At 53.8% G+C, this 17,747-nt stretch overlaps 1 protein-coding gene across 1 annotated transcript in view; it reads right to left on the bottom strand.

Moving 5' to 3' along the window:
* Positions 1-53: 53 nt before the first annotated feature.
* The window catches only part of Cyb5r3 (cytochrome b5 reductase 3), an 18,831-nt gene continuing 1,137 nt past the window's right edge, over positions 54-17,747 (bottom strand). The window contains exons 2-9 of the mRNA XM_050128694.1: positions 11,722-11,853; positions 7,999-8,071; positions 7,641-7,747; positions 6,464-6,593; positions 6,001-6,084; positions 5,757-5,842; positions 4,672-4,771; positions 54-1,180 (exon numbers count right to left, since the gene is read on the bottom strand). Coding sequence (XP_049984651.1) covers positions 1,008-1,180; positions 4,672-4,771; positions 5,757-5,842; positions 6,001-6,084; positions 6,464-6,593; positions 7,641-7,747; positions 7,999-8,071; positions 11,722-11,853 — 885 coding nt within the window. The 3' untranslated portion in view covers positions 54-1,007. The remainder of the gene's footprint in view (positions 1,181-4,671; positions 4,772-5,756; positions 5,843-6,000; positions 6,085-6,463; positions 6,594-7,640; positions 7,748-7,998; positions 8,072-11,721; positions 11,854-17,747) is intronic.

Below are 17,747 nucleotides of genomic sequence, written 5' to 3'. Positions count from 1 at the left end.
CCACATGGCCCTCCTGCCCCTCCCTGGCAATCCCCATGCAGACTCCAGAAGGGTCAGTATTAGCAAAGTTTTATTTCAACTCTTTTCTGCCCCTAAATGACTAAAAAAAGCCGGTGTGCAGGAGGCGATGCCACCTGCTGGAGGCAGCGCCAGGCACCGAGTCTGTCTCCAAGATAAGAGGCACTGCTCAGAGGCCTGCCCCCAGGCTGGGGACCAGGCAGGAGCGAGGTTTGGGACGGAGGAACAAGCCAGCATGGTGGCTCCAGCCCAAGCCGGAGATCCCAAGGTCTACCACACTCTGGTGGGCTGACAACTTAGGGCACCCAAGGCTGTAAGGAGCGGGCATGAGGTTTCAGAAGGATCCATGTACTGTCCCAGGAACTCTTGGTTAGCAGAGGGTAGGGAGATGGGGGGTGGAGGAAGTAGCCTGTCACTGCCAGACACCCTTCTAAGAGAACCTCTGGGTATGGCTGTATAATGTAGTGTGAGGGGCACAGGCCATGCCATGGCCTGAGGCAGGTAGGTGGATGGATATAGGCGTAGACATGGGTCCTGGGACTGTGGCTGTTACCCTTCCCTTTTCTTTTCTAGACTGTGATCCATGACAATGGGTAGACATGGTACCGACAGCTCTGTGTGTGTGTGTGTGTGTGTGTGTGTGTGTGTGTGTGTGTGCATGTGTGTCTGTCTGTCTGTCTGTGTGTGTCTGTGGTGTGTGTCTAAGGGCGTCATGAGACATCTCTGATAATGGCTAGTTAGTGCCAAACAGGAGCCTATGCAGAAAGTGGTCAACAGGGGCCACCTGATACAAAGTCCTGATCCCAAAGGGGCCCCTCAGGGGCCAGTACAGCTGGATGACCAGGGCCGGGCAGACCAGGCTGAACCCAGGCCCCAGTATGGATGTGAGCTTATGTTAGGTGTGGGACAGTGGTGGGGAAGGAAAGGGTGGACAGGTAGCTATGGTGAATACATGAGCAGCAGGCATGGTAGTGGCCAGCGTCCAGCCATCAGAAGGTAAAGCATCGCTCCTTGGGGTGGCCCACACGCTCCAGGTTTGGCAAACAGGCAAACTGGATCATGGGTGGAGGTCCACACATCAGTATCAGCGTCTCCTCCCCGGGAGGTGGGAGGTGGTCCCTGATCATCTCCTCATTCACGAAGCCCTGGCTGTAGTTCCAGTCTGCAGAACAAGAGAGCAGCTCAGTCAGGATGGAATCCCTGTCTGTCTGTCCTCTCCCAGATGCTATTCATTCCTAAACCCACCAGCTGCTGACAGCCTGCCACCAAAACACAAGGCCTTCCCGCTTGCCCTCGCCCACTCTACAATCTGGAACCCTGCCCGTGGCCCCCACAACTATCTAGGATTATTTAGTGCAGTGCCAGAATGGAGTTGGGCCCATGCATGCTAAACAAGTGTCCCGCCCAGGATATGGCATATGAGTTTCATTTTATAGAAACAGATGCCCAGAGGAGCCAGAACTGTTCACGGCTACACCCTCGTCTCCCTAAGGAGGTGCCCAGCCCAGGCTGGTCAGAGTGGTATTCTCGACACCTTGGACCCAGCTGCAAGCTCACCGCCTGACTCCTCTGCCACCTCGGAGTTAGCCCACAAGAAGTAGGGTCTGGTTCACAGATGGGTTCTGGTCCCTGACCTGAAACTGTTACTCAGTAAACGATGCACAGGCCAGAACTGAAATCCCAGCACTTGAGAGAGACAAGGAAAGGGAGGACGTGAGTTCAAGGCCAGTCTGAGGACTGGAGAATGAGACTGTCTTACCATAAATAAACAAAAGACTCCCCTAGAAGGGGTGGCAAGTAAGAAGGATCCGGGGTCCGACACTGCTGAGGCCAGGACAGACCCTGCCTGGGCTCTGGGTGGCAGTTGCTCCTTCCAGGTCCTGCCACCACCTCCCTCTTTCCTGGGCCTGTGTGCACACTACTTCCACCCTTCCCGTCCCTCATAATAGATGATGCGGCAGAGGGAAGCCGGCACATGGTGGCTGGGGTGGGCTCTGGCTCAGTGTTGACTTTTAAGGACTGGCTGGTTCCGGATGCTCAGAACAATTCTGACACCTCCCGGTCCACCTGAAGGTACCTGCTCCGGGCCAGTCCCGGAACTGTGCCCCAGATGCACAGACACCCTCTACATTGGTTTCAGAGGTGGCCAGGTGGAGGCAGCAGCCAAGCAGAGGGATGCTGGGCCACTGACACCTGCGACTGAGGCTGCCTCTGAGACTCAGGGCTCTGCCAGGCCCCTCATGGCCATCACTCAGGATTGTCTCTTGTTTGTCTCCGCCCTCTGAAACCCAGAGGAGCTTCCTCAAAGCCTTCAGCACCAACAGAAACAACACAGAAGCTCAAGGTGAAAAAGGCACTGGGACTAGGGAGATGGCCCAGTGGGTAAAGGCACTTGCTATGCAAGCTGAGCCTAGAGACCCGAGTTCGAGTCCCAGAATTCAACTCCAGAAACTTGTCCTCTAACCTTCACACGTGTGCTGTGGAATGTATCCTGCACATGCACACGCACACACAATTACAACGTTAACAATGTTTTCAGAAGGCACTGACAGACAGGGAGGCATCGCCTTCTGATATCTCCTCTAAGGGTCTCCAGGTGCAGGAGGCACCAGTACCATCCCAGGAGACTCTAGGACTGGGGAGAATCCACTGGGTTTGATCAATCATGTCTTCCAGCTCATGGATACCGTGAGCTAAGTAACTGAACACATGTATTTCCCTCTGCACCCTGGATTCTGAGAATGCCACGGAGACATACAAGGCCCACTGCGGCAGACATGCATCACGGCCAGTGTTTCTGTGTGATCCACATCCCTGACTCCACTTTAGGCCAGCCCTTGTTTTTCTTCCATTTCTACATCCCGTTTGTACCCCTCTGACTCAGTGTGTGAGTCACTGTAAGCTTCCTAGGATTCCTCTGGAACAAGGCGTGGTGCAGCCAGACAGCTGCCTGGGAACGCGCCATCGGGGACAGTGCAGACGGGAACAGAGCAGAAGCTCACAGATGTTTTTTTGCACGGTGTTTCCTATTGCAGGTCCCAAAGGCCCTGGGGAAACCTAGCATTTGCCACACGTGTGGGCTGCTGGCCCTGTGTCTGGGTCCTAAGGGCCTGCTGCTGCTTCCCTATGGGTCAGGATGGTACTGAAGAAAAGGAAAACACCGGCTCAGTACCCAGCTCTTGCCTTGCCTGGCCTTGTTATGAAAACCAGCCCCGATATGGTCTGCATTTCCACAGACCACCATGAGGGGGCAGCTCTGGCCCTGACCCCCTCTGGAGGGCGGTAGCCAGTTAGCAGCTCCCAGGCAAGCCCACCTCCCACAGGCACTTTCTTTAGAGAAGAAAAGAAGCCATTCAGACACCCAAATTCAGTGTCGCACTGACTCACACACACGTGGTATTGAACAGCTGTTTCTTCCCACTGAAACTCCTTCCTGCCCTGGGGAGGACAGAGGAGGCTCATAAAACTCTATAGAAATTCGGGAGACTCCCTGGGGCCTCCCTGGGGTTACAAAAGACAGGAAAGTGGTCTATGGAAGGGGAGTCTTCAGTAGAGCTGCCTGCAAGCTGCACTGGGATGGAATCATTCCTTTGCGCGCGCGCTCTCTCTCTCTCTCTCTCTCTCTCTCTCTCTCTCTCTCTCTCTCTCTGTAACCAAGATAAATACAACAGTCTATCTTTTTGCCCTCCCCACCCTGGGTTAATAAAAATAGTCTATCTTTTTGCCCTCCCCACCCCAGGTTAATAGAAACAGTCTATCTTTTTGCCCTTTTTGCCCTCCCCACCCCAGGTTAATAAAAACAGTATCTTTTTGCCCTCTCCACCCTGGGTTAATAGAAATTGTCTATCTTTAATCTCTGGGGGGGGGGGGGGACTAGAAACAGTTTATCTTTTATCTTTGTACTCTTTCCCAGAGGGGACTAGAAACAGTCTGGGGGGGGAAGCAGGGGCAGCTGCTTTTTTTTTTTTTTTTTTTAACAGCAAAGACAGTAGTGTTAGTTGCTGTTGTTTTAAGGAGTTAGGGTCCCAAGTGGCCCAGATTGGCCTTGAACTTGCTATGTGGTTGAGAATGATGAACTTCTGGTCCTCTTACCCCACCTTCTCCTGAACACTGAGATTGTGAGCATGTGCCACCAGGTCCATTCTATGTTATGTTGAAGGTCAGACCCAGGGCTTCATGCCTGCAGTGAGCCCACGCCAACACTGATGTGAGCTCTTAGCCCCTCATTTTTTACACAAAGCAGCAAACGAAGGACAGCTCAGTTCGCAGAGAGCAGGCTCACGAGAGTTTGGGGGCCTCGTTCCCTCCTTCCAGCATGGGCCTGGCTCCTCCACAGCCCCTCTCCAGAGTGAGTGACCAGAGAAAATACATACAAAGACTGTTCAGATTACAAACCACACAGAAGCTGCCACCCCAACCCTCAGCACTGGCCCAAGGAGATAGTGTGGGCTTCTCTGCCCAGTTGGGCGGGGTGGAGAGGGCAGGGCTGCCCTGCTCTGCTGCTCCCTAGCTGTGGGATGTGGTCACTTACTTCCCTCTCTGGGAGCTGGTTCCTCCACAGCCATAATAAGCCATGGGTGCTGAAGGAGCCCGGTGAAGGCTCAGGGCTAAAGGTGGGTGCCTCCCACCCGACCTGGGGCTCCCTGTGCTCACCGTCCGGGGCTTTGTCCACTGTGTACCACAGTTTGAAGCGAGCGGAATGTTCGTTCCTCAACTCCTCCAGCTCAGGCCGCAGCAGGATGTCTTTCTCGGACTACAGGAGACAGAAGGCCAGTCAGGAAAGGTGACAGACACCTCAACAGGGACAGACCCAGAAGTGGGTCGTCAAGCCCCTGTGGACCACACTCAGCTGCTGGAGGCAGATGCTGAAGCTCACTAGAATCCTTGCCTGCAGGGCCCCTCAAAACAGCTGGCCAACCGGACCTTATAAATGGGGCCTGTGAGCCAGGTATGGAGACACATGCTTATAATTCCAGCATCTAAAGGCAGAAGCAGGAAGACCATGAGTTCAGGACCAGCCTCCACTGTGGGTTTACAGTCCACTTAAGCTTTCTCTCTCTTTCTGGCCTAGGCAAGGTCTCCATGTAGGTATCAAGATGTTTTTGACAGCTGTGCAGGGACCAAGTCTTAGGACGGTTGAGACTAGACTGGAGACAGGACATGCGTCCCCTGGGTTACTGTGCCTGACACATGGGCAGTGCCGAGCTGGCCCTGATGGATCCTGGGGACAAAATGACCTGAATCATATCTGGGAAGCACAAAGTGCCAGGGTCTGGCCTCTACACTGCTGCGACAGGTGGGACTCGGCCTGGTCTCCCCAGAGACATCACAAGAGTTCATATTCAGCCACAAAACAAAGGACCTGAGAAGGCTCTTGCGAGAGTCGCCAGCCTGGTCTACCAGTGAGAAGTGTAGGCTACACAGCAGGTCACAAAAGCCAGGCTTCTGCCATGCTCAGAGGCCTGTGTCATGGGCATCTCACCTCCGTCTCTGCCCAGGCCAGTGTCCTCCCACTCCACCAGAATTCCAAGGTGAACTCTGCCCAGGGTGAAAGCAGCACCCAGTGGGCAGGAAGGAGTTCAGGGGTAGGGAGATGCCTCAGGGCTCCCTCTTTAGCAGCCCCCCACACCTGCTGCCACCGGAATGTCTGCCCTGGCCCTCATTCCAGACATCCTCGGCACCTCGGCAGAGCCCTGGCCGTGCCCCGAGCCTGCCTGTGTTGGGGACTGTTCACTGACCTGGTTGGCGAAGAGCAGGTAGCACACGGTGTGGTCGTTTGGGTCCTTCATGACAGCGCGGATCACTTGAAGCATTGGGGTGATGCCTATAAAACAAGGTCCCCATGCACTGAGTGATGCCTGCTAGGGCACACTGGTCACCCAAGCAGGGAGAAGCGTGGGACACCGAGGCCTGGCCTCAGACCTGCCTCCCCCATCCTCACATCCTGACCCACCACAACTCAGCCGGGGCTCCAACCCTTACCTGTCCCTCCTGCAATCATGCCTACAGACTTCACTGTCCTTACAACAGGGTTGGACTTCTTGTCTGCGCGGATGGCAAACTTCCCTAGGAAGGGAAAGATGGGTGATTGAAGCAGCTGAGCCTTGTGGGGTCCAGCACAGGGAGAAGACCACACAGCCCCAGCCAGAATGGTTCTGTGCAAATGAGTCCTCTCATGGGAAGGAGAGAGCACAGGGGGGCGGAGTGAAAGATACCCACTCAGACACTGGCTGGCTGGTTTGGGGGCACCGAGTAAGCAAAGCAAGCCAGTCTGTAAATGAACCTGGTCCCCGAAGCATGGCCGGGGCAGCCCCTGAGCAGGCCACTTACCCTCTAAACAGCCAATGACCAAGGTAGGGGAGAACACCACTTGTCCCCACATCCCAGCCTTCCCAGACAATGAACCCCCAGCTCTCCAGTTCCCAGGGATGCCCACTCCAATCACCTTTGCCCTGGTAGACCAGCAGCCCATTGGGACCCCGGAATTCAATGGTGTCTCCGATATTCATGTTTTCCAGGTACTGGGACATCTTCCCTCCAGCAGGAAACTTGGGATGGGTATCCTTGAAGTAAACCTGCAAGCCACACAGGTATCTCTAAGTCCCCACCCAGCCTTGGGGTACCCCAGCCTCTCCTAAGGTCCCATCCACCCAAACATAAGCCTTCTACTCCTCACTTCACAAAAGCAAGGCTTCCACCTGCCCCACAGGGCTACTAGCGGGAGGGCCATGCTGCACCAGCTGAGGTTCTGTGTCCACATCTCCACATCTGCCAGCTCAGTGAGGCTCTGGGTATCGCTCGGCCCCGCCCTTCCCTCCTGGTACACTCTTCAGTAGTCACACAAACATCCCCCTCAACAACTTCCTTCTGGGCCCCTGTGGGATTACTGGCTTGGGAAAGGGGAGGCCTATGATACAAATGGCCTAAGAATATGGACACAGAGGAGCAGCAGTGCCCCTGTCAGGGCTGGGCCGTCTTCCCAGGGGCTGACAGGGAAGGGGAGAAGTGGGCAGAACACTGTCATAGGCTCTGGTACATCCAGGGCCAGCAGGAACCATGGAGACTCAGGAGGGGCCAGTTGACAGCTTTTTGTTTTTATCCTCCCCCCCCAGACTCCCCCACCTCCCTGCACTCTTTTTATCTGACCAGAGATTCCAACCCAAACAGATGCTCGGTCCATGACCATTTCCTTTGTTTCTAGACAAAGTCCCAAGCCGGACTGGGGCATATAGGACCCTGTCTAGTTCTATGGATGTTCCCGCCTTTCATCTACCCCTCAAGGTCCAGCTTTGCACTTTTTTTTCCTTTTTTCTGAGACAGGATTTCTTTGTGTAACTGCCTTGGCTGCCCTGGAACTCACTCTGTAGATCATTGAACCCACAGAAATCCACCTGCCTCCTCCTCCCCCCACCCCCCACCAAGAGCAGGCATTAAAGGTGCACACCACCATGGCCTGGTTCTGTTCTGCACCTGTCAGCTCTCGAGTCCTCTGACTTCAGAGCCTTTACACCTGGAAGGCAACACCCACTCCGCTAGAAGTCTTTCCCTTCTCTGCCATCTGAGTAGGAAGTAGGTCTCCACACCCCGCCCTGCCACCTGCAGTCATGCCCTGGGGACCCTACCTTGACCACCAAGTCCACGAAGCCCTTGTCGTCATCGCTAGAGACGGGAGTGTAGGGCCGAATGACCAAGTTCCCATCGATTCTACTTGAGAGGTAGATGTGCTGGCCTGTAAGGCAGGGAGGGGTCATTTGGGGTCACGCACCATCCCCCCAGGTGCTTTTCTTCCCATAACCCTACACCTGTTTCACAATCAAACTCTGGCCCAGTCTTGGCTCCCACTACTCCTTCCCACCTCAGAGGGACTCCCAGCATGCCTCAGCACTGGTCTTAAAACCTATGCTGGTGCCACTGTCGGGAAACAGGCCCCCTCCCCCACTGGACTCCAGGGAGGAGACGAGCTAGGTTGAGCAGACTCACCAATGGGAAGGCCCAGGATGTGCTGAGGCGAAGGCAGAGCGAAGCGGAAGCGCCGTGTGTCGTGACTGATGATCTGTAAAGAGGCAGAGCTGCTGGACCTCAGAGGTCCCCATGGCAATCCCTCAGCAGTGACAGTGACGTCACCAGCACACACATACTGGGGGGGACAGTCACATGTCTGCTGGGCCTCTGCTTTTGCAGAGAAGGCCACATAACAGGGGGGTAAAAATAAGAATGAACATGTGGTCCCAAAGGGGGATAACAGACAATCCGGAAAATTCCACATGGTGGTGGGAAGGATCCACCTCTACTCTCAGCTGGAGCCTAAGGTAACACGGGACTAAAAAGGAGCAGAGCTGAGACAGAACCATTATGTGCCAAACCTGGCAGCGGAAGGTTCCACAAGTCACTGCAGCCAAGAGCCCACAAGGAGTGAGTGGCTGAGGCTGAGCTATATAGAGCCAGTAATCATAGCAACCTCTACTGCCTGGGAGGTCCTGGGGTTGGCCACAGCCAAGAGCCCAAAGTCAGGCCTCCACCCTCCACAGACTGGGCACTAGGGCAGAGTCAACAGCTGGACTGTGGAGGCCACTTCCCCTCCAGGGATGGCTGCGGATGCTGAAGAGCTGAAGGAAAGGATCGAGAGACCTCCTGAGACCCCTGTGGGAAGATCAAGCAGTCTGCCAGTGAGTTCTAGCCGGAGCTGACTGTGGATCCTCTCCTGGCATCCAAGCTGGCTCGAGGAAGAGCCAGCATCTGCAGGGCCACACCCACAGGAGAAGCATCCACAGACAGCCGCAGCACTAATACCGTGTGTGTGTGTGTGTGTGTGTGTGTGTGTGTGTGTGTGTGTGTGTGTGTGCATGTGTGTGTGTATGTGTAAAAGGCAGGTGTCCCCATCTTAGGTCAGACTGAGAAAGAAGGCCTTGGTCCTCAGGAAGAAGTCAGCACAAGGAGGCTGTTGGGCAGGGGAAACCCCACCCTGCACATTTGAGCGGAGGAAACATTGGAGAAGGCTCTCTGAGCACCACTACTCAGGGAAAGCTGTGGGCCACCTGCCTCCCAGAACCTTTGGGCTCGGTCAAATGAGGCCTCAAGCTGACTGGGAGCAGAGTCCAGCAATATTGACTGGGCCTAAGGGCCAACGGCAGACACCACCCTCTAGAAATTTTGGGGGGAGGAAGTACAGATAACTACTAAGACAGTGTCTTGCAAGGCAGCTTGGCAGGACCACAAAGCAGGTTCACCTGCTGACAGGGAGGGGCAGCAGCAGGCTGTGGAGGGGGAGGGGAAGAAGCTGAACTCCAGAAACGCCAAGTGCCCATTCAGAGGGGACAGGAAGGTTCCCATTGTGCGGACTTGCGTCCTCATAAAGCATATAAACAGTCTCAGAAAACAAGCAAACAAACCAAACAGAAGAAAGCAGTTTTGGATTCATGGAAACCCATCTGCATTGTGTGGGCAAAATGGAAGCAAGCTTCAGGCTTCCAAAACAGACTACTGGGCCATCCATGGGTGGGGAGGGGAAGCCCCACCGCACAAGCAGAAGTTTCACAGTGACACACAAATCATTAAATTAAGACGCAGCAGAGAGGGGAGATGAAAACGAAAACAGGTTACGAGGGCTGAGGTGAGGGGCAGAGCTCTGAGCACCTTGCTTAAAGCCCTGGGTTCCATGCTCAGTAACACAACAAGCCAAGAACCTGACAAACAGGGGCTGGAGAGATGGCTCAGCGGTTAAAAGCACTGACTGTTCTTCCAGAGGACCTGGGTTCAATTCCTAGCACCCACATGGTGGCTAACAACTGTCTGTAACTCCAAGATCAGACAAACATGCAGGCAAAACGCGAGTGCACATAAAATAAAAAATAAATAAGTTACAAGAAAGAAAGAAAGAAAGAAAGAAAGAAAGAAAGAAAGAAAGAAAGAAAAAGAAAAGAAAGAACCTGACAAACAAGGTTTAAAAACGTGAGGGCCGGAGAGATGGCTCAGTGGTTGGGAGGACTGACTGTTCTTCCAGAGGACCCAGGTTCAATTCTCAGCGCTCACGACTATCTGTAACTCCAGTTCCAGGGGATCCAACACACTTACAGATGCAGATGTAGGCAAAACATAAAAAATGCACATAAAATAAAAAAATAATTACATTATTAAAACATGCTGGCTGGGTGTGGCACACACCTTTAATCTCAACCCTTGGGTGGCATCTCTGAGTTCAAGGCCAGCTTGATCTACAGAGTTAGTTCCAGAATAGCCAAGGCTACACAGAAAAGCCCTGTCTTGAAAAACCAAAGGGGAAAAAAACAAACAAACAAACAAACAAACAAAAAAAAAACATGATGCTGGGTCTGGTGGCACTTGGGCAGCGCTCGCCTTTAGTCCTAGCACTCAGGCAGAGGCAGGGGCATTTCTGTGAGTTCCAGACCAGCCTCACTTACTATAGTAAAACCTTGTCTCAAAAAGAAACAAATAAAAACATGAGAACTCCACTTTGGCAAGAAAAAAAAGTATGCATGTGTCTACATATGTACATGCATGTGTCTACACATATGTACAAGACTTACTGAGAGGCCACAGAGGTCTCAGTAGGGGAGGATTTGTTTATCTTGAATTTTCCCTTCTGTCTCCTCTACAACACTGAGAACACTACAGACTTGCATCTGTGAGCACCATCAGTTCCCCACGGAGATAATCAATTCCATGGTCACACATTCCAAGCGGAGACCCGGGTCCAGGGCCTGAAGCCAAGGTTCCTCCACTCCTCTAGGCTTTGACTCTCTGCTCCCTGACTCAGTTTTCCTGCCACACCCCTCTGGAAGCAACAAGGGGAAGCCAGGAATAGAACAGGGAGGGCCTTGAGGAAAAGGGAGGGCATCTAGGCAGGAGGGGGAGCAGCTCAGCCTGGGTCCTGACCAGAGGAGTGGTCTGATACAGACATGGTTCACAGAGGCAGCGAGAGGAAGACATCCAGGCTAATGAAAACCAGGCTGCACCTACCACTGGGGCAGGGGAAGGGAGCTCTTATCTCCGAAGGGCAGGATGCTCAACCTCTCACCCTGCTCCCCAGGCTAAGTAGGGGTGTGTACCCAGAAGTCCCAAAGGGCCTCTTCCACTCTCAATCTCCTTGGACAGTGAACATAATGGGAGGCGGCCAGAGGGTGTTACACTACCCCGCAGTAAAACAGATACTGTCTTCACCAGAGCACCCCCAGATTCTACGACTGTCCCCCACAGAAGGGAAAGGATGGGCTGGGGAGGGTCAGGGGACTCCCACCTGAGATTCCGGCCACTCCCTTCTGCACCCCCTGTCAGCTGGGGTCAGCTGTGGTTCCGCCCTAACTACCTGGGCCTAGGGGCTTCCTGGAGGTGCTACAGTGCACAGGGTTAACTCAAGGGGCCCTCTACCTAAGCCATGTGGGGAAATCCATCATCCATGTCGGGGTGAGGCTTTTCGGTGGTGTGGCTGCTTCGGGGTCACCCATGCTTTGAAAGTAAGTCCAGTAAACTCACTGGTTCCCCAGGGTGGCTTGTGGTAGACTGGTACTTTGGTTTGTCACTATGCCCTATGGGAAGGGAACAGACGTCCCAGGGAAGGAGTCCACACAACAGGGAGCAGGGTCTGAGTCCCTCTGTCACTTCTCTGTCTTGCCATTGTAAAAGGGGCAGGGGTGATGAGGTCCCCAGGAGCTACAGGGATACTGGGACGTGGGGTGTGGCAGTCACCTCCTTGTCGATGAGCCGCAGCGGATACTTGATGTCAGGGTTCTCGAGGGTGATGGCCGGTGAAGAGCGCTGGAACAGCTTCATGAAGAGGCTGTAGAGGAACCAGACCGGAGAGAGCACCACGTGGCTCAACTGCAAGGACAGAGTGGCCCCAGGTCAATGGCTACCCCCTTACAGGTGACGCGTCTCCAGCATCCCCAAGCCTTTCCTCCTGGGACCTTCTTCCTCCAGTCTTGTCCAGGGAACTCCATTTGGTAGCCCACTAGAAGAACCACCAAAACCAGACGCACGACGTCAACCACCAAAACCAGACTCACGATGCCAACTACCAAAACCAGACTCACGACACTGCCACATCTCTCAGCCATCTGTGCCCAGCGCCACGAGAAAGTTTTGAAAAACTTTGAACTTCTGATCCTCCTGATTCCACCTCCCGACAGTGGAGATTACAGGCAAAATGTGTCCTGCTTGCTGGGCAAGGACTCTACTGACTGAGTCAAATCCCAGGCCCAAGTTCCAGTTCTTAGCCCCATTCAGAATCCACCTGGGGGGGGGGGGGGCTGGAGAGATGGCTCAGCGGTTAAGAGCACTGGCTGCTCTTCGAGAGGTCCTGAGTTCAATTCCCAGCAACCACATGGTGGCTCACAACTATCTGTAATGAGATCTGGTGCCCTCTTCTGGCATGCGGGCATACATGAAGGCAGAATGTTGTAGACATAATAAATAAATGAAATCTTTAAAAAAAAAAAAAGAATCCACCTCAGAGCCCTATGCTGACCACAGGCCTCCAAGCATCTATGAACCAGAATCCCAGGGGTCATTGACCCCACACTTTCTCCTCCTTCCTTCCCCTCAGAACCAAGGAAACAAGCCAGGGAGGTTGGAGAAGTTGAGTCACTCCCCATAAATAATGACCCCACGTCTCTCCCTGGTGCTGTGCTGTGCCTTCAGCAATGGGCTGGGTACTGCTCCTCACTGGCTGAGTAGCCCTGGGCAGCTGTTTTTGGAAGTTGGGCTCAGCTCAAAGAGTGAATCACTGGATCTGGCCCAGGCCCTTTCTCGGCTTCCTGGTTAGCCAGGATGTGAACAGCCTCAAGCACAGGCTCCTACTTCTACTGCCATGACTGCCCCACTACGGCAGACTGAAATCACAAGCCAAAAGCTCTCCTCTCTGGCTATTTCTATCAGCCATTTGGATCACAGGAGAAGGGCTCTTACCCACTGAGCCATTTGGTTAGCCCTGTTGTAGCCCCTAAGGAAGGCTATTCTCGCTCTCCAGCCCCAGTCCCCTCTCTCCGCACTCTGCAGCAGCTCAGAGAGCACTCTGCCTGAACCTCTTGTTCCGTCTGCAGTAAGAACAAAGGCTCACATGAGGCATTCCTCCTAAGGAGCAGTGAGCTAAGCTGGGGGCTCCCCTGATTCCCAGAGGGGTGTGCAACCTAAGAAGTGGAGGGACCATAAACCTGACACACTCCTCACCCCCAAACCGGTTCTGCAAATTCCAGCAGCCCCAGCAGTCAAGGGCCCTTTGTTGGGTCCAGAACAAACTGCCTCTCTCCTAACCAAGGCCACACCCCAAGGGCCCCTGGTACCGTAACCCCTAGGGTCTAAAAAGGGCCAACGGCTGGACCACACCCACTTAGTGAGCACTACTATGCCCAGCATCATGCAAGCACCTTTTCTAACCCAAGGCTCACTGAAGGACCAAGTTGGCAAGAGTGTAAGCTCAAAAGATACAGGTTTTTGTTTTGGGATTTTGTTTGTTTGTTTTGTTGTTGTTGTTTCATTTTGGGGTTTTTGTTTTGTTTTGTTTTTGTTTTTCGAGTCAGGGTTTCTCTGTGTAGCCCTGGTTGTCCCAGAACTCTCTTTGTAGATCAGGCTGGCCTTGAACTCACAGAGATCCACCTGTCTCTGTCTCCCAAGTGCTGTGAATAAAGGCCTGCCTAGCAAGACCCAGTTTTGAGGTCCAGTCCAGAACTCAGAAAGGGTCCCCTAGGGCTTGGGGCTCTGGAGAAAGTGAGTGAGGTTTCCAAAGGCCATGCACAGAGCAAACACCAGCCATGAACCCTGAGTTGGCACTGCTCCAAGGTCAAGGCCATGTGTCCCTGGGCTCACCCCACTTCAGCCCTTGACTGTAAGTCTAGTGGCTACTCCAAGTCACAGAGGAGAACCAGGCTTGCCCGAGTCACAGCAAAGTCTCAGGATCACATCCATGTCACCATCTACCAGCTGACTCAGGGTAAGCAAGTGGCTGGCCACAGGGACAAAACCAAATAAGAATGAGATTGCAATCTGACCTCAGGGCTTTTCAGTCCCGTCTTGTTCCTGAGTCACCCTGGGGACAGGTCCTGCTGTGCTCATGTCACTGTCCACAGCCCACATCCAGACACGAAGCCCCTACAGAAGGCCCAAGCGTATTTCCAACCCCAGTCTCCCAAACGGACCGCTGCTCCACTCCCCCAACACGCACCAGCGTTCCCGCCACCAACCTTCATTGCACCTGTTCTGTGGCTCCAACACGGGCCTCCCTCCTCTGCTCCCTCCACAACTTACCTTGCTCCAGCCTTTGCACACTTTCCTTTCTGCCCCAAAAGCCCTGCCTCTAGATGCATCGGACCAGCTTCTCCTATGAATCTTTCAGAACCCAACTCAAATGTTAAAGCTTTCCTGGGGAGCCATGCCTAGCTCTCCTGGTGACTTGGCACAGCCTTAATTTCTCTGTAAGCTCTCTGGAGATGGGAACCATTCCGGAGGTTTTTCTTCTACTAGATGGTTCCATAGCATGCAGTGAAACCACATCCAGAAACTACCACTGTCGGGAGTCCTGGGGATGAGCACCAATGCCTGCACAACTGGACCTATGCCTGGCATACCCTGTTCTATCTCCCCCAGCAGGACTGTTCAGTGTACACGGGTTCACTAGCTGGAGTCCCCTTGGCCCGGAGGGCCTGCCACACACCTGGATTGTGCCTGACCCTCTACCATAGGCTCCTGTTGTGGTTTGAATGGGGAATATCCCCCACAGGCTCATGGATTTGAATATCTGGTCCTGAGTTCATGGTGCTATTTAGTGATGTCCTAGAACCTTTAGGAGGTACAGCCTTGCTGGAAGAAGGGCTGGGGACAGACCAGCTATCTCTGCTTCCTGTGCGTGGTTGATGTGATTCCCCCAGCTGCCTGCTCCTGCTGCCATGCCTTCCCCGCCATGGTGGACTCTAGCCCTCTGAAACCATGAGCCAAAACAAACTCTTCCTTAGGTTGCCTTTGGTCAAGGTGCTTTATCACAATAGAAAAACAGCTACCACAGAGTGCAGCTGTCCACATCCCCATTTAACAAAGGAGGCTCAGAAGGGCCCAACATGGAATTCAGATTTGGTTCCATGTGTGGACCAGCCCACAATCCTCCTTCACCCTAAACCAACCAATACCCATCAGTTTTGAGGGCAATGTCTACAAAGACACCCCTGTGTCAGGACTCTGGGTGGGTCCCACACAGTCCCTCCACCAGTCCTGGGTTCAGAACGGCCCACCTCTCTGTTCTCCAGGTAACTTATGGTTGCCTGGTCACTAACCCAGCATTTATTTGGTGCAGGAGGCACTCAGCAAATACTTGTGCAATTGCCGAAAGGACAACATCCCTCTCTCCTGACCCCCATGCCTCTCTGCCTTCTTGTGTTGTCTAGAAAGCTCCCTAATGAAGGAAGGGTGCACCCTATCCTATTCTCTTTACAAACCTCAGGCTTAACATAGGCTGTGGAGGGAATCAGGCCACTTGCCTCTTGCCTTGGAGCATGCTCAGAAGGTGCAGGTCTCAAGAGCCAGGCCCTGCCTCCTGGCTGCTCCCAATAGGCACTGTCTTCTTACCTCAACCCTCAGGCTGCATCTGGGAGGTGCTCTCGTCACTCTCAATTCAGATAAGAAAACAGGAGCTTAGGTGACAAGCCTGAGTCCAGGGACACTTCTGGACACTAGGAAGGGGGAGGTGAACCTTCTCTAATGTAAAAATTCCTACCTGGAAAGGTAGCTGTGACAAGCCATCCTAGCTGTCAGTCATTCAGTCAACAACCCCGGCAGGCACTCCTGTGTCTAAAGTAGGTGTGTATGTGTGTGGCCCAGGCCTAAACCCCACACCCAAGGAGCTCAAACTACAGGGGGGAGACAGGCCCAGTCACGGGGCAGGTGCATCAAGTCCAGGAGCAGAAGAGTTAAGGCTTGATCTCTGACAGTGAGAGGCCCAATCAGACTCACTCACCAGGCACTGGATGTATTCTGTCCTCACTGGCACCAGGTAAACAGGCTGCCTCTCACCCCTTCATGGCACCACCCTAGTCCCAGCAGCAGTGGCCAAGTAAACAGGAGGCAGATGGCTGAGGCCAAGTCACTGCCCCAGTTCCTCCTCAGCTGTGTGCACACATGCACATACACACACACACACACACACACCTTACCCCAACCAGTTTCAAGTCCTTGGGAGCTGCTGCTTCCCAGACCTTCACACTCCGGCCATACCGTGTACCAAGAAACCCACCCCTTCTTCTCCTTGCTCTGACAGCAAAGAGGGGTAAAGAAAACTGAGTGTCAGTGTCCAAGAAGGGAGCCCTGAACTCACTTAACATCATAGCTAAGGGGTGCTGCTCACTCTGGCATTCTCCCCTCCAGGACCCTGGAATCCACTCTGCCTAGGCTGGATAGGAAGAATAGGCAGAGAGCCTAGCCCCACCCTCCCTTCCCTGCAAGTGCCAGGTCCCTAACCTGGGGCTTAAACAAACCAGTCACTGACTTGCTTACCTGCCCACCGCCCACTCGCCTGCTGTCCTGCCAGATCTAGTAACCACAGCCCTCCTGGTCTTGTTCTAAGTGGGAGGAAGTGGGAGGAGATGGAGGAAGTCCTGAAGCGGGGGCTCTGGGCTGGGCTCCAGACTCTGGGGGAAGGGAGCCCAGGAGGAAGAACAGGTGGTTAGTGGAGCCACCCTCTGAGGATTTTAAGCCACCAACCAGGCTCGGGTTGCCATGAGCCAGTGGGAAGGCCTTATCAACTCTACAAGAGGAATGGGTCTGTCAGGGCTCATGGGAACTCACGGACAGGCAGAGAGGCAGTCCAGAACAGTACGACAAGCCCGCAATGTTTCCCGGACGGATAGCTGACTTGAGTGCCATCCTCTGGGCTGGAGCCCCCAATATATGCAGGAAGCCTCCCACAGGGCCTGCATGGCCCAGATAAGACATCTGGTACACCCGATGCCCAGCAGCCACCCACAGAGCACATGGCCTCCAGGACAAGAGGCTGGACCATGTATACTGTAGGCATCAGACACTATGTGGGACCCCCAGTTGGTCCCCTAAGTCAAGGGCAACACCAAGAAACCCTTGGACAGATGAGGCCAGGGTGAGGGTCTCCTGATAATTAGAGGAACTATTGTTAACTTAGCATGAGCGGATGCAACAGCCAGGAGCTGGGGTGCTGTGACAAACCCACCAACGTGGTCCAGAAGGTGGGGAGAGCCTAGAAGGCAGGGGAGGGCACGGGGCCAAGGGCAGTCTCTGGGGAAACTGGTCAGAAAGTCACTGTGAGGTGATGTCACTCTGGGGTGATGCCACAGGTTTGCCTTGGGCCAGACTGCTCCTTGAATGGACCATTCTAGATTAACCACTCTCTCAAGAGCAAATGCCAGGCCAAGAAGCCAATTGCCTGTCTTCACCATAAGTCTTGGGTCTCACAGAGAGAAGGACAACCTCCACGACAGGTGCTGGCCTAATTTTTCCCATATCCAAACAGCTGGGCACCTCAAGGTTAGGGTGTGTTTATGTGGTTGGGGCTGGGCACACTTCACATGGATGCTCTTAAGAAATAAGGAAGAGGGGGCTGGAGAGATGGCTCAGTGGTTAAGAGCATTGCCTGCTCTTCCAAAGGTCCTGGGTTCAATTCCCAGCAACCACATGGTGGCTCACAACCATCTGTAAAGAGGTCTGGCGCCCTCTTCTGGCCTTCAGGCATACAGACAGAATATTGTACACATAATAAATCA

Source organism: Alexandromys fortis, unplaced genomic scaffold (genome assembly GCF_014885135.2).
Source record: "Alexandromys fortis isolate MF-2015 unplaced genomic scaffold, M_Fortis_MF-2015_v1.1 scaffold_28, whole genome shotgun sequence".
Classification (NCBI taxonomy): Eukaryota; Metazoa; Chordata; class Mammalia; order Rodentia; family Cricetidae; genus Alexandromys; species Alexandromys fortis.
The sequence above is the reverse complement of the archived record's forward strand: the minus strand, read 5'-3'. Positions and strand labels throughout refer to the sequence as shown.